Raw genomic sequence first — 13,051 nt, forward strand, 5'->3', positions numbered from 1 at the left:
GAGTATACAGAGAGTATGTATTCATGATCTATATAACTATTTGCACTATTCTCTTTTAAAGATACCTTTTATGATATTACTATGGTGGTTTTTGCTAACTTCATTACTGCCCTTTGATAGGTCTGCATAAAAGATTTCTCTCCTATACTAATTCTGTCCTCACTGTCTCTAACTTCAAATGAAAGAATACATTGCTGGCACATCATAGATAATAGAGACCTTTTCACAAAGACTTAATTTACTCAGGAACCCTGAGAAACATGTTGTCTTGATTTTAAGAGTTAAGAAAACTGAGTAGAGCTAAGTCAGTAACAGTAGAACAAACACTGAGCACATCCTTGACATAGTAGATGTGAAAATGATTGCTGGGAGGCCCCTTCCCTGCAAGAGTGCACAGGTTACTGATTTAATTCAATTTAAATACTGCGTTTTAAATTTAAAGGGTGTGTTCAGAGTGCTGCTATGGAAGCTCCATGGGCAAGCACAACGCGGGGTGCAGGGAAAGCTGCTTGAAGAATGACAACGTAGCTGAGTCTTGCAGGGTAAACAGGGCAGAGCAGAGGCAAGGGATATTCCAGGCCGCAGGGACAGGATGGTGTGAACTACAGTCAGCTCAGTATTACAGGATAATTATGCCAAAGGGAATGGAATCAGGAAGCCAGAAGGGTGGTCAGGGAGCTGGTGAGGCATGTTAACAAACCTGGACTTCATTCTGCACATGAAGAGGCTGTTGAAGGGTTTGAACAGTGAGGCAGTAAGTAAAAATAAGTTCCTTTCTTGTGTCAGCGATTGGTATTTAGGGAAATAGAGTATCTATGCCATTTTAGCTCTGGCTCTAAGCAGCCATTCGCCCACGGATGTGGACAGCTGGACCGCGCGCTCCGAAGACGCAGCGCCTCCAGGAGCCGCCGGGGGCCGCCACCGCCGGCAGCACCCGGCAGAGCCGCTCTGTGCGTCGCGGGCGCCGAGCTCTAGCGGATACTGGACCGGTGGGCTCTGCGCAGTGCATCCTGGGTCGGCGTAGCTATGGCGGCTCGTGTCCTTTGCGCCTGTGTCCGCCGACTGCCCGCGGCCTTCGCGCCACTGCCCAGGCTTCCTACGCTGGCCGCCGCCCGGGCGCTCAGCACCACCCTGTTCCCCGCGGGGTCCCGGACCAGGCCTGGGGCTCCGCAGCCGGCCTTGGTGTTCGCGCAGGTGACTCGCGGTGACTTTGTTGGGGCTTGGCAGGGGTCAGGCGGCGGGCCCACTCGGGGGGAGGGGGAGGGGCCAGGCAGCGGGGTCGCGGCTACTGTGGGCAGGGGTGACCGGGGACACTTGCTCGCTCCCCATCCCATCGCCCAACGGTGCTCGGTTGACCCCTGCCGGGACCTGGGTGACCTGGTGATGACGAGCAAGAGCACAGACCTTCCAGTTAAACACGTCTGGGTTCGAATGCTGGCTGCCACTTAGCGAAACTTTGGACAAGTCTTGTAATCTCGCTAAACGTCAGTCTGAACCTTAAAATCGGGTTACTAGTCTCTAGAGCTAAGGCAGCTTTCCTGAGTAGAAAATATAACAATATAAAATAGAGGGTATGAAAAACAAGGGAGTGGCCTAAAATGGAGACTTGAAGTCTTATACTTGACCCAGACAGCCGTGACTATAAACTGTCTGGGAGCCAGAGCACAAAAAGAATTCCCAGAGTTCGGTGGGGCACAGCACCCAGATGAAGACAAAGCATTTCTGCAGGGAAAGCTCACCTGCTCCTGGGACTGGAACCAGACTGACAGGCATAGTGGTGATGGATTTGGAGCTGTGATCTGCCCACATCATTCAGTCCCCAGTAAGAGAAATCTACAAATCTGCAGACTCAGAGCCCATGTCGGTGTTCCACCACCTTGGCCTTTAATCTGCACCATGGACTGATTTCTTCCCACACAACACACTACACTTTCACATCTCGTTCCCTTTTCTTGGCCTGTCCTTCCCTCGTGGAAAAATCTGTCCCTGTCTCCTGGCTAAATGCAAGTCTGGTAGCTCCACCTTCCCTGCCTCTCAAGGATCAAATGACAACTTTTGTTAGTGAAGCAGCCTACAGATCCCTCTGACATGGCTTTTGCCACATTTTTATTACAACTAAAACGATCTGTTTGGATTGGTCTTTTCCGCTTGGACCATAGGCTTCTCTGAGGGTAGAGGTCATGGCTTATTTATCTTTGTGGTTCCAGCCCACTGCACAGTGCTTGGTACAGAAGGTGAAGTTCGAAGGCTGCTGAGACAGGCACGTAATAGAGAAAGACACTGAGGACAGGTGCGTGTACAGTACAGAAGCAAGAAGAGGACTTAACTAACCCCCCAGTGTTGAAGGCAGCAGTTGCTCAAGCAGTCGTGGCTGGATGTAATGGTACATGCAGAGGCCGAGAGGAGCCCAACTCTTAGGGTTGACCCTCAGGGTGCCTTTGGAAGGGAGAGATCTGAGTTGAGATGGGAAGACGGCAGGCATATGGTGAAGGGTGCATTGTGCCCCACTGAAGAATGTGGATGTTCTCTGCCTGGGTCACAGGGAGTGAACATTAAATGAGATTTGCTGAAGGAATATTTGAGACCTTTCCTCCCAGTCAGCCAGGCTGGCTGACCCAATAAACATGATGGTGAGGGAATAGGAAGAGTGGAGGCTGGCTCTGAGGTTTCCAGCTAGAGCTGGAGAAGGAATGGAGCGAGTGATTTGGAGGAATTTATTTCCAAAGTGAGGCTGAGATGTCTGCTACCTGGTGGAGCTGTCCAGGGAGCAGTTTGTAGGGATGGTCTTTAAACCCACCTAGGCTCCTCTGAGTTTCCCTTAGTCAGAGATGAACCCCAGTGGAAGTAAGATGGATGTTAACGTAAATGTGTCAGGTTTATTTCTACTAGTCCTGCAAACAGTGCCTTCTCTGAAATCTGTGGGAGGTGATTTATGTTGCATATAATTGTCAAGTGTAGATGTTGAGGAAAAACAATAAACAAACAATGTTGGCTGTTGTGGGTACTTTTCACAAGTGCTTGTCCATACTCTTATCTTTTTTTTTTTTTTTTAAATGGCTGAGATCCTGCAGGAGGGAGGCAGTAAGACATTCCAGGAGGCCATTCTGGGAGACCTGGTGTGAGATACCTAACCGTTCTCAGTTTCCTTATCTGTAAAATGGGCTTATTATTAGCTCTAAAGGAGATGACATCTGTGAAGTGCTTGGGGCAGTATTATAGCCTGACATAATGATGAGAAACCAGTAAAGAGCCCGGAAGTGAAGGCATGAGAGGGGAGGAGTCAGATCAAGTACTTTGGGGCTACACCACTGCCAAACTCTCAGACTCGCAGGTAATTGTCATCCTGATCCTACCAGACAGCCCAAAACAGCACTTACCGAGTCTGTGCCAGGCAGTGTTCTGAGCCCCTTATGTTATCTCATTGATGCCTCACATCAGTCCTGTAAGCTTAGTACTGTTGTTTGTGCCCATTTTACAGATGAGGAAACTGAGAAATAAAAAGGTTAAATAACTTGCTGAAGGCCAGACAGCTAGTAAGAAAGAGCTAGTGCTGGGGTACTTGGTTCCAGGGTCTGAGTGCTCATCACCTTCCTGCCTCCTGCTGAGCCTGCCACAGCCACCCATTTAGACCGGCATGTGGTCTCCAGGTGGAGCCCCTTTAATCTCATTCAGTCACCGCGTGCCCACCTCCTATAGTCACATGGCATTGCTGCTGAGGGGACTGTGCTGGGACCTAGTGGGCCACTTGCATAGCTACCTACGGACATGCCCTCACCAGCCTCTTCCTCTCCCTTGGGCGCCATGTACATGGCAGCCTCCCCTTTCTTTCACCCAGTTCTCAGCAATAATTCCACCTCCTACCACTTCTTGATACGCACACAGCGGCCTCTGTCAGATCCTCCCACCTCAGATTTCTTTTCTGTTACCACTGGTATCTCATGTCTTCTCGCTCTATCTCTTTAGTCTTTTCTGCTGCTTCACTTTTATTTGTGCCTTGGAAACCTCTCCTGGTCCTTGTTGATAAGTAGGCCTGGTGATGTTCCCAGAGCAGAGGTCTCCCTAACCCATGCTGTTGTCACAAGGGAAGGGAGACCATAAGTTTAGACAAAAAAGAACAAGTGCTCTAAACTCTGAAAGTCCCCAGACATACTCTTTAGAATATTCATCTAATCTCTTTAGCGTGCTAGTTAAACCTGATTTCAATACCTGAATTTTTTTGCAAGACAAACATTTCTTACACATGGTGTATACTGACGTGGTTCATTTGGCAGTGTTTCTTACTATGATTTTTCATAAACCATTGTGACTCTCAGGGGCCTCAACCCCAACAAAAAAAACCCAGTTTCTATGGGGAAATGCCCTAAGAACTCCAAACTTCAGGCTCGAAATCAACTTTAGAAGGTGAACAAACCAGTTCAGGCTGGGGACTTCACAGTGAGCAGAAGTGCCAGACAGCGGTCTCGTTTTCTCCTCTTGTGCGTGGTGCCTTCCACGGCGCTCAGTCCGCTGACTGTGACTCAGAGCCCCTTGCAGATTCAGTGAAGGAATCTAGGCAAGACCCTAATACCTAGTTGAATACCCAGGGGGCTAAGAGCAGAGCGATTTGAGATATTACTCCATTGTGGCAAAGATTTAGTTGGTGGCAACAAGGCAAGCCCACTTGGAAGGGAAATAGATCAGAATGTAATGACTTTCGGGCACCCTCATCCTCTGTGGGTTGGTAGCTGGCTTCGTTTGTCCTGGCCAGAGTCAGGGTAATGACTGCTGGGGCCAGATTAGACCCTTCCGGTGGATGGTTCTCCGTGTGAGTTGCTCGTTTACTCTGACAGCTCTTTGCATGGGTAATTTTGATTCAGGTATTAAAGGTGGCAGTGCCTTAGAGAGGCAGCAGGCTGCTCGAGATGCCATGACAAGCCTTGGGCTCTTCTGCAGACCCTCGATGATTTTAGTGGCAGTTTCACTGAGCAGGACAAATGTCCAAAGCCTGAGGGCTGAATAGAGGCGAGAAGGGGCCACTCGTGGCTCAGTGGGGAAGGAGGTCCATTTTTATGCTGTTGAACTGCTCAGGCTTCTGACACTACCCAGCATGAGGCCTCAGTGCATTCTAAAGGCCAGTTAGAATCGGATGAGGTGGGTTCGCTAAATCCCTGAAAGCTCTGTAAAAGATGTCTATAGGCCAGTGCCTTTATTTCGAGGCATTTTGGGCTCAACAGTGATGCTTCCCTCCTGCCCTCGCTCTAGGTTCCAGGTGGAGTGACGCAGCTATGCCGCCAGTATAGCGACGCGCCCCCTTTGACACTAGAAGGAATCAAGGACCGTGTTCTTTACGTCTTGAAACTTTATGACAAGATTGACCCAGAAAAGGTAATTGATGTGGCTTAAATGTTTTTTCTTTAAATGAGTATTTAATCATATGGTACAAAATCAGTAAACAGTCACCCCTGCTCCCAGGCTCCCATTTCCCCTTCTGGAAGGTGCCAGTGGACCTGACTTTGTATCTTACCAGAGATTCTCAGTGTATGTATATTATATGTACTGTGACCTGTATCTCCCACCACCCCCACCCCTTTTTTAATGGAGGGACTGGGGATTGAACCCAGGACCTCGTGCATGCTAAGCACATGCTGTAGCGCGGAGCTATACCCCCTCCCCCCAATCTCCCATGGTTTTTAAGAAACACGAATGGTAGCATACTGTAAACACTGTTCTGCTTTAACTTCACTCTTGGAGTTTTTCTCACAGTGGTACCTTAAAAAACTCCTTTAATACCTGAATCTGTGGTGTTGGTAGGTTAGATTCTGATGCGGTTTTTGAAGAATTCTTCCTGGTGATCTGGAGGTCTGAATTAAAGCCAGAGTGATAACAGACACTGTGTGCTATTCTTGGGGGAGAGGATGTCACTTCCGAGGTGTGGTATCCTAGCTGTCGGTCAGGCAGCAAGAAAAGCCGCACAGACTCTCAGATGTCATTCAGAACAGTGATCAAAGGTCTTTGTGAAATATATGGTGAATCCATCATTAGCTTTATGTATATTGTTAACCAGTTCAAAATCAGGTTGAATAAGTTGACCCAGAAGCACCCCACAATATATCCTGGCACAGGTTAAATGTATGTTAGTTACGGCTCTTTATGTTTAAAATATGGCTTCTTTAGGCTCCTGGGTTGGCTCTCCCCAATTCCAGCTGACCTTCGCTCAAATAAACTCTTCAAATTAAAAAAATAAATAAATAAAATAAAATAAAATATGGCTTCTTTATATTTAAAAAAGATCTATATAATTATTAAGTGACAATGTACCATTCAGTTGTTTTGAGAAGCAAATGCTCTCATGGACTGAATTTTCTTTAATGTTCTTTCCTTGCAGCTCTCGGTAAATTCCCATTTTATGAAAGACCTGGGCTTAGACAGTTTGGACCAAGTGGAGATTATCATGGCCATGGAGGACGAATTTGGTAACACACACAGGCGGAGGCTTGGATATGCATATTGTGGTTCTTGATTTAAATGCAAAGAAATGCTGGGAGTCTGAATTGGGGTTTGAAATAGTAGTGACCCCCCACACACACACACCTGCTTACCATCAGGTGAAGTGAGTATTAGGCACAGGGCACTTACTTGGAAAGCACTTACTGTGGGTCTGGCAGAACACCTGGTGTGGCACTGGGCTGAGTGACCAGGAAAGGCCTAGGAGGGTGTGAACTGAGGTTCTCAGGGTGGGGCTCTGAGATGACGGGCAGAGCCTCACCTGTGGCGAAGCTGAAGACACCTCGGCGCCCCCATGAGCTAGGCCCAAATGTCAGCGCTGGAGAAGTACTGGGTGTGCTGAGGGCAGAATGCGTGCCTGCACACACTTGTACACACGCCCTGGTTCCCTGCAGCACCTCCCGTGCACGCTCCTAGTTACCCTTGTCTGGGCCGGTTAGTTGTGCAAGTGAGACCTTGATAAGGTCCCACGGCCCATTCTGGGGATGAATTGCCTAAGTGGAAGCCAAGGGACTTCTGTTCCATCCTACAGAGCAGAATTTAGTTCAAATTCCTCGGGGACCCTGCTAACAAGAGGGAGGGTGTCGATTAGGGGTAGGATGGGTACAGGGTTTCTTTTTGGGGTAGTGAAAATGCTTTAGAATTAGATCACGATGATGGTTGCACAACCTTGTCAATATACTAAAAACCACTGAATTTTGCACTTTAAATGGGGGGAATTTTCTATTATGTGAATTACATCTAAGAAATACATTGTCAGGAACATGCTTACAACTTAAATGAGGGTCAAGGTTGCTGGAAATTTTTGCTGTGCTTGTGGGTGTTGCCAAAGTGTTAGATGCTTTCAGTTCTAAAGGATTTGCTTTTTCTACACTCACACATTGTCATAAATTTTATTTTTAGGGTTTGAAATTCCTGATATAGATGCGGAGAAGTTAATGTGCCCACAAGAAATTGTAGATTACATTGCAGATAAGAAAGATGTATATGAATAAAATAACAGGTAAATAATTTGACTTAATGCAATTATGTTCTCCCATAGAATTTATCTCTCTTTGATAAAGAAAGTCTTGGGGAGAAATCGAAAAATGGAAGTACCTGACAGATTTTCATTGGTTATAAGATGCAGGCACCTTCTGGGTATCTGCCACTCCACGGGGACCAGCCCTAGTGATCACCTTTCTCCTCCAGAGCTGTTGACAGCAGTTCATTCCTGGACAGGACTCTTGATTGTCAGCCCTCCTTGCACAAAAACTGAGCAGGGTAACCCAGACGCAGAGACCTCTGCCTCCGCAAGTTACCCACCCAAGGCCTGCCCCGCCTGCTGTCCAGGAGGCTGAGATGGCCTGGCCCTTAATTAGGCAGGAGAGGCCTCACGGGTAAGAAGATGACTCCAGCACCAGACACCTGAGTTGATTCTCGGCTCTGCCACGTTCGGCAAGCCTGGTGATCTTGGGCAGGCTGCTGAGCCTCCGTAAGCCTCAGTTTCCTCATGTGTAAAATGGGGATGAGAGGACCTACCTGGGGCTTTTGTGAAGGTAAAATTGAATAGTGTGTGCGAGTCACTCAGTTCAGTGCTTGATGTAGAGGAGCTGTTCCCTAGGCGGCAGAGTAAGTAGGTGATCAGACTTTCAAGATAAAATGTTGTATTAGTGTCTATAACTCTAGTTACCCTGGACTTAGCACCTCAGAGATCATCACTTAAAGGCAGTAACAGTGGAGAGAAACACTGAACTTTTGTCTTTGCCAGAGCCCTTTTCTTTCCTGAGAGAAGACTCGGAAGATGCTGGCAAGCGTCTGCAAGTGAGAACGCATTTCTGCAGCACTGCTGACTTTGACAGAGGGATTCTGTTCAGACTTGTATTTAAGTTGTCTTAAGTGTTTTTGCCCTTTGAAAATAAATCTGTAAAACCAACAGTTCTGCTGTCTTGTTTTTTAAATTATGTCAGTAAAGTGCTTTTATATTGACATTGCTTAGTATTTTTAAAGATTTGTCTGATTTGCCATTGGTATCATGCATATCAAAAATGTAACTTTTTCAGCAGGGTACTTGAAATAAGTTTGTCTCCCATTACCTTCAGTATGAGGAATGAATGTATTAGTGATAAAAGGACTTTTTGCCTCAAAAAATTTTGTGCCTGCATTAGTTTATTGATTATCCCATGTATCAGCCGACACCAGTGTGTGAGACTAATTTCCCATCCCTGTCCTAAGGATCTCTTTCTAAAGTGATGGAATTTAATAATTTTGGAGACTACAAGGCTCTCTTTTCTCCTGGAAGGTCCCTGTGACACATCAGCGACATGCATCAGTGAGTGCTACCTCTGCTCCTCTCTCTCCCAGCACCGTGTCAGCCCTCTGGAGCTGATGTAGGCAGCTGCCTCGCCCTTGTTGAGATTTAATTTGAGAGACCTATCATAAAACAGTTGCCCTACTTTTACTGAAAGTTCTAGTCTGTGGGAGAGAGGAGACCAAGGTCTTGTCAGTAAGTACAAAGTAGCATCTTAAAGGCGGAGGGGCGGCTGAGTGACCCTCAGCTGGCAGAGGACCTCATGGCTGAGGGATGAGGGGGCAGGACCCACAGTCAGGTCTGGGACTCAGCCTCACTGCGCTGCTTCCCCTCCCTGCAGGGGACCCAGTGATCCTTCCGTGTGGCACTAGAATTGCAGACGTAGTAGGCAGCGTACTTCCCTCCTTTTTCAGTGATAAGCAATCCCTGTTACACAGCACCTTCTATTTTTTGTAATACTCAGCAAGACAGTCTTGGGAAACCGCCAAAGTGGAGCCTAAGGAGCTGCCTCATTCTTTCTCACAACTACATTTTGTTCAACAAATAGTTTGAGTGCTTATTGGGCACTAGAGATCCAGCAGGAAACAAAACGGTCTGCATGTGGCTCCTTTGACTGGAATGTACCATAATTTAAACACCTGGGGTAAATGGTCTTCTGACTATTTTAACCCCCATGGCAGCTACACATTTTGCCAGAAACCGCATTTGTTGCTGCCTAAGATCACAAAGTCTAGCAGTCCTGCCACTAAAGTGATTGCTTTGCTAACATCTTAACCACACACCTGCAGTGAAATGGCCCATTCACATCCTTCTGCAGCTGCTGTAAGTCCCAGAGGAGCCACAACGAAGGAAAAAAATTCACTGAATCACACACACAATTCGTTGATAATGCTATTTGGGATCTGGGTGTTCAAACAATATAGCAAAGGCCTTTCTCCTCTAAAAACTTGCTGGAATGTTCTCTGAGAGCCCTGTGTGCCACTGTAAGTAGGGAGCATTCCAAAGTATGTGAATTAGAATAAACGGGATTCAGTGTATGTAGCATTTAATGGCCTCCCGTAAGTGCCTCTGAGGATCTGTGTCTGCTGTAGCAGGTCCCTTTGTGGGAGGGTGGCTGGGAGGCCTGTCGCGACCTGCTTCCGGCCCCATCTCCAGCTCAGCCACATCACTCTCTGCACCCTGCCTCCCAAACAGCCAGGGCACTCATTCTCCCAGTGCAACGACGACGTGCCCACCACGTGTGGAACGCTCTCCCAGGTGGGGGCCTCGAGACATAAAGATAAACAGTGTCTCTGCTGGCAGGAAGCTCCCAACCGGGAAGGGAGTCGGTTAAAATCCACGTGACGCTTCCCACGCAGCATCACCGAAAACAGCCAAAACTGCTGCTCCTGACGGATGAATGAGCAGCACATGCCACCTCTGAGGTGTTCCTGCTAGAATCGTTTAACGTGAATCTGATCAGGAGGGAACAAATCCAGACGTGGGACTTCAATAAATCAATGACACGGGACAAAAAGGACAAGGTACGAATCAAAGGAGACCAGAGACATGCCAACTTAATGGGAAATGTGAAGCTTGAAAGGACTGGGGAGGAAAAAACATTTTGAGGACCACTGGACTGTATACAGGTGATAAGACAATGTTAAATTTCTTAGATATAATAACAGTGTTATGCAGTGGTTAAACTAACCTTATTGTCAGGAGATACTTAACACTTAGGCAAGCATCAAGATGTCTGCAGCTGACTTTCAGATGGTTCAGAGAAAAAAGAGAAACAGTAGCAAAATATAACAACTGGTGACCAGTATACCCCTGTTCATTGTGTTATTCTTTCAACTATTCTGTTAGAAATTTGTCAAAATAAAAAGAAAATTGAACATGATACATATTAACAAAAAGTATATTGATGGCATACCATTGGATATCCAACAACATGGGATTGGTTAAATTGAAACAATTTTACACAATGCAAGATTGGTGTTTAAAGCGAAAATAGATTATAAACAGTACTGATTCCATTTCTATAAAACACATACAAAAATATTAACGATTACCACCACATGGTAGACGTATATTGGCTTATTTCTGTTAATCGTATTTTTGAAATTATAAATACCACATATTGTACAGTAAATGAAAAAAAGTACTAAAAGTCTGGGAAGACTGGGAGTAGTTCAGCAGATGCTGAGAAGCTGACTCTTAGGCAAGGCGAGCCCAGGCCGGGAAGCCTGAGCGGAGGAGTCCGAGGCTGCTGGGGTCAGCCCTGCGGCAGGCACGGGAGATGGGCTCCGGCAAGAGGGCACAAATGGGAGGTGGGACCTCAGTCTGGGCTACGGCTAGAGTGTGAGCTCACAGGTGGGGTGGCCTGTGGTTAAAGCTATGGCCAGGATCAGATCACAGAAAAGCACCTACCATCTGGTGAGGAACTTGTCAGCAGTAGGAGCGACAGGATTTTCTGCAGGACCGACAGATACACTTGAGCTCAATGGCCGGCGGCCATGCAAAGAGTAAACTGAAGGGGATGAGCCTGGTGGTTATGAGAAGAACCCAAGAGAAAGGTGCAGGCTTGGAGGCTGGGATAGAGACGGGTGGGACTGAGTCAGATGACAGAGGATCTCCCAAGTTTAGGGCTTGGGCTGCTGGTGCTGGGTGAGCTGCTGTCTGAAGGAAGGAGCGGGGAGGATCAGACTGAAGAGGGATATAATTTCAGTTTGAGACATGCTGGGTTTGTTTGTGGGATACCCAAGCAGATAACAGATAATGAGCAAGAACGCAAGAAAAATACCAGGCTGGAAACCTGGGGCTGCAGTGGATTTGCAAGGTGCTTCCCCCGGGCTGGCTCCCTCCTGCTGCTGAGTTCCCATTGCAGATTCCCCTTCCCTCTGGTAAGGGATGTAAGGGGGAATAACGACCCTCTGCTCGTGGGATGGCCTCTTACTGCTTAAGCCTAAAGTGACTTCTACTTCCTGCAGGGACAGAACAGGGCTGGGGTGGGAAAGCTAGGAGAGCTGAGACCTACCCACCACTTGAAATTACTCTTATCAAGTGCATGCGTTACTGTCAATTTTTAAAAAATGGTAGCCAAGTAAGAAATGTCAAGGTTAAAGTTTTTTGTTTGTTTTGTTTTTTAATGGGGGAGGTAATTAATTTTACTTATTTTCTCATGGAGGTACTGGGAACGAACCCAGGACTTCATGTATGCTAGGCATGGAGTCTACCATTGAGGTATACCCTCCCCACCAAAGTTTTAAAGACAACTCACAAACACTAGTTAGTTCCCTTAAGACATAGCTAAACCAGGGAAAGAAAAGAAGAAAAAGTACGAAAGCAAAACAAAAACAGTAGTCGAGTTCTTTCCTAAATTCTCACTAAGGAGAGCATCTAAGAGCACACAGACTGGCGTCAGGCTCACCCGGGTTCTGAATCGCAGCCCCAGTCACTGACAGGCATAGGACCTTGGCTAAGACTTCTCCAAGTGTAAGTTTCCTCTGATGGGTAAGGTGGGGCTGACGAGAGGGCTGTGGTGGAGTGGTGACGATATAATGCCCACACAGCTTCTGACCCAGCGCCGGGCCAGGGAAAGACTCAATGAAGGGGCTGAGGTGACAGGACTCGCCAGCAGAGCATTTAGAGCAAGTCCCTCGCAGAGAGAGCACCCTGAAGAGGCACCCACTCTTCACCTGAGGCTGGAGCCCTAGACAAAGTCCTTTCCAAGTGATTCACCTAGCACCCAGCAAGAGGTTCAAATCCTGCGGGGTGGTCTGCCAGAGCTGCTGCTTCCCAGAGTCTGGAGCATTCATCTGACAGCCCCAGACTCGAGGAAGGGAAGCCAAACTAACACGTTTCAGATTCTAAGGTGGTCACGCTCGTGTGTCTGCGGAGGGCAGGGTAAGAAGACAGTAAGAGCCCTGTGTGGCATTCTTATTCTGGAACTCCCGGAAGAAAACCATTCTCTTTCCCCTGGGGTTGCTCGTCTGGTGGAAGCTAAGTCAACAGAGAACAAAGCAGAGGCAGGAGTCGGAGGGGAAGGCACCTGACGTGACCTGAACACCCGCAGCGGCCGAGGTCTGTCTGACATTCTGGATTTTCTCGTTACATGAGCCAAATCCTTTTGTGTAAGTCATGTGAAGGGGGTTTCTCTCCTCGAGTCTGAGAACCCCCGACATGGAACAAGACAAGACTCATAGCGGGAAGGGAAGGTAAGAGTAGGGGTCATAATGAAAATTAAGACTAAAAGCATGTGGGAGGAGATTACTTTTCTTGACGGTGAGAGAGAAA

General features: G+C 47.4%; 1 protein-coding gene across 1 annotated transcript; it reads left to right on the forward strand.

The window, feature by feature from the left end:
- Positions 1 to 986: 986 nt before the first annotated feature.
- Positions 987 to 8,398, forward strand: NDUFAB1 (NADH:ubiquinone oxidoreductase subunit AB1). Its single transcript, XM_074346214.1, has 5 exons — positions 987 to 1,194; positions 5,242 to 5,364; positions 6,365 to 6,452; positions 7,387 to 7,486; positions 8,234 to 8,398. The coding sequence occupies exons 1-4, from the start codon at positions 1,027 to 1,029 to the stop codon at positions 7,476 to 7,478; spliced, it is 471 nt and encodes a 156-aa protein (XP_074202315.1). The 5' UTR covers positions 987 to 1,026; the 3' UTR covers positions 7,479 to 7,486; positions 8,234 to 8,398.
- Positions 8,399 to 13,051: the final 4,653 nt, after the last annotated feature.

This window comes from Camelus bactrianus, chromosome 18, assembly GCF_048773025.1.
Source record: "Camelus bactrianus isolate YW-2024 breed Bactrian camel chromosome 18, ASM4877302v1, whole genome shotgun sequence".
In the NCBI taxonomy this organism is placed as follows: domain Eukaryota; kingdom Metazoa; phylum Chordata; class Mammalia; order Artiodactyla; family Camelidae; genus Camelus; species Camelus bactrianus.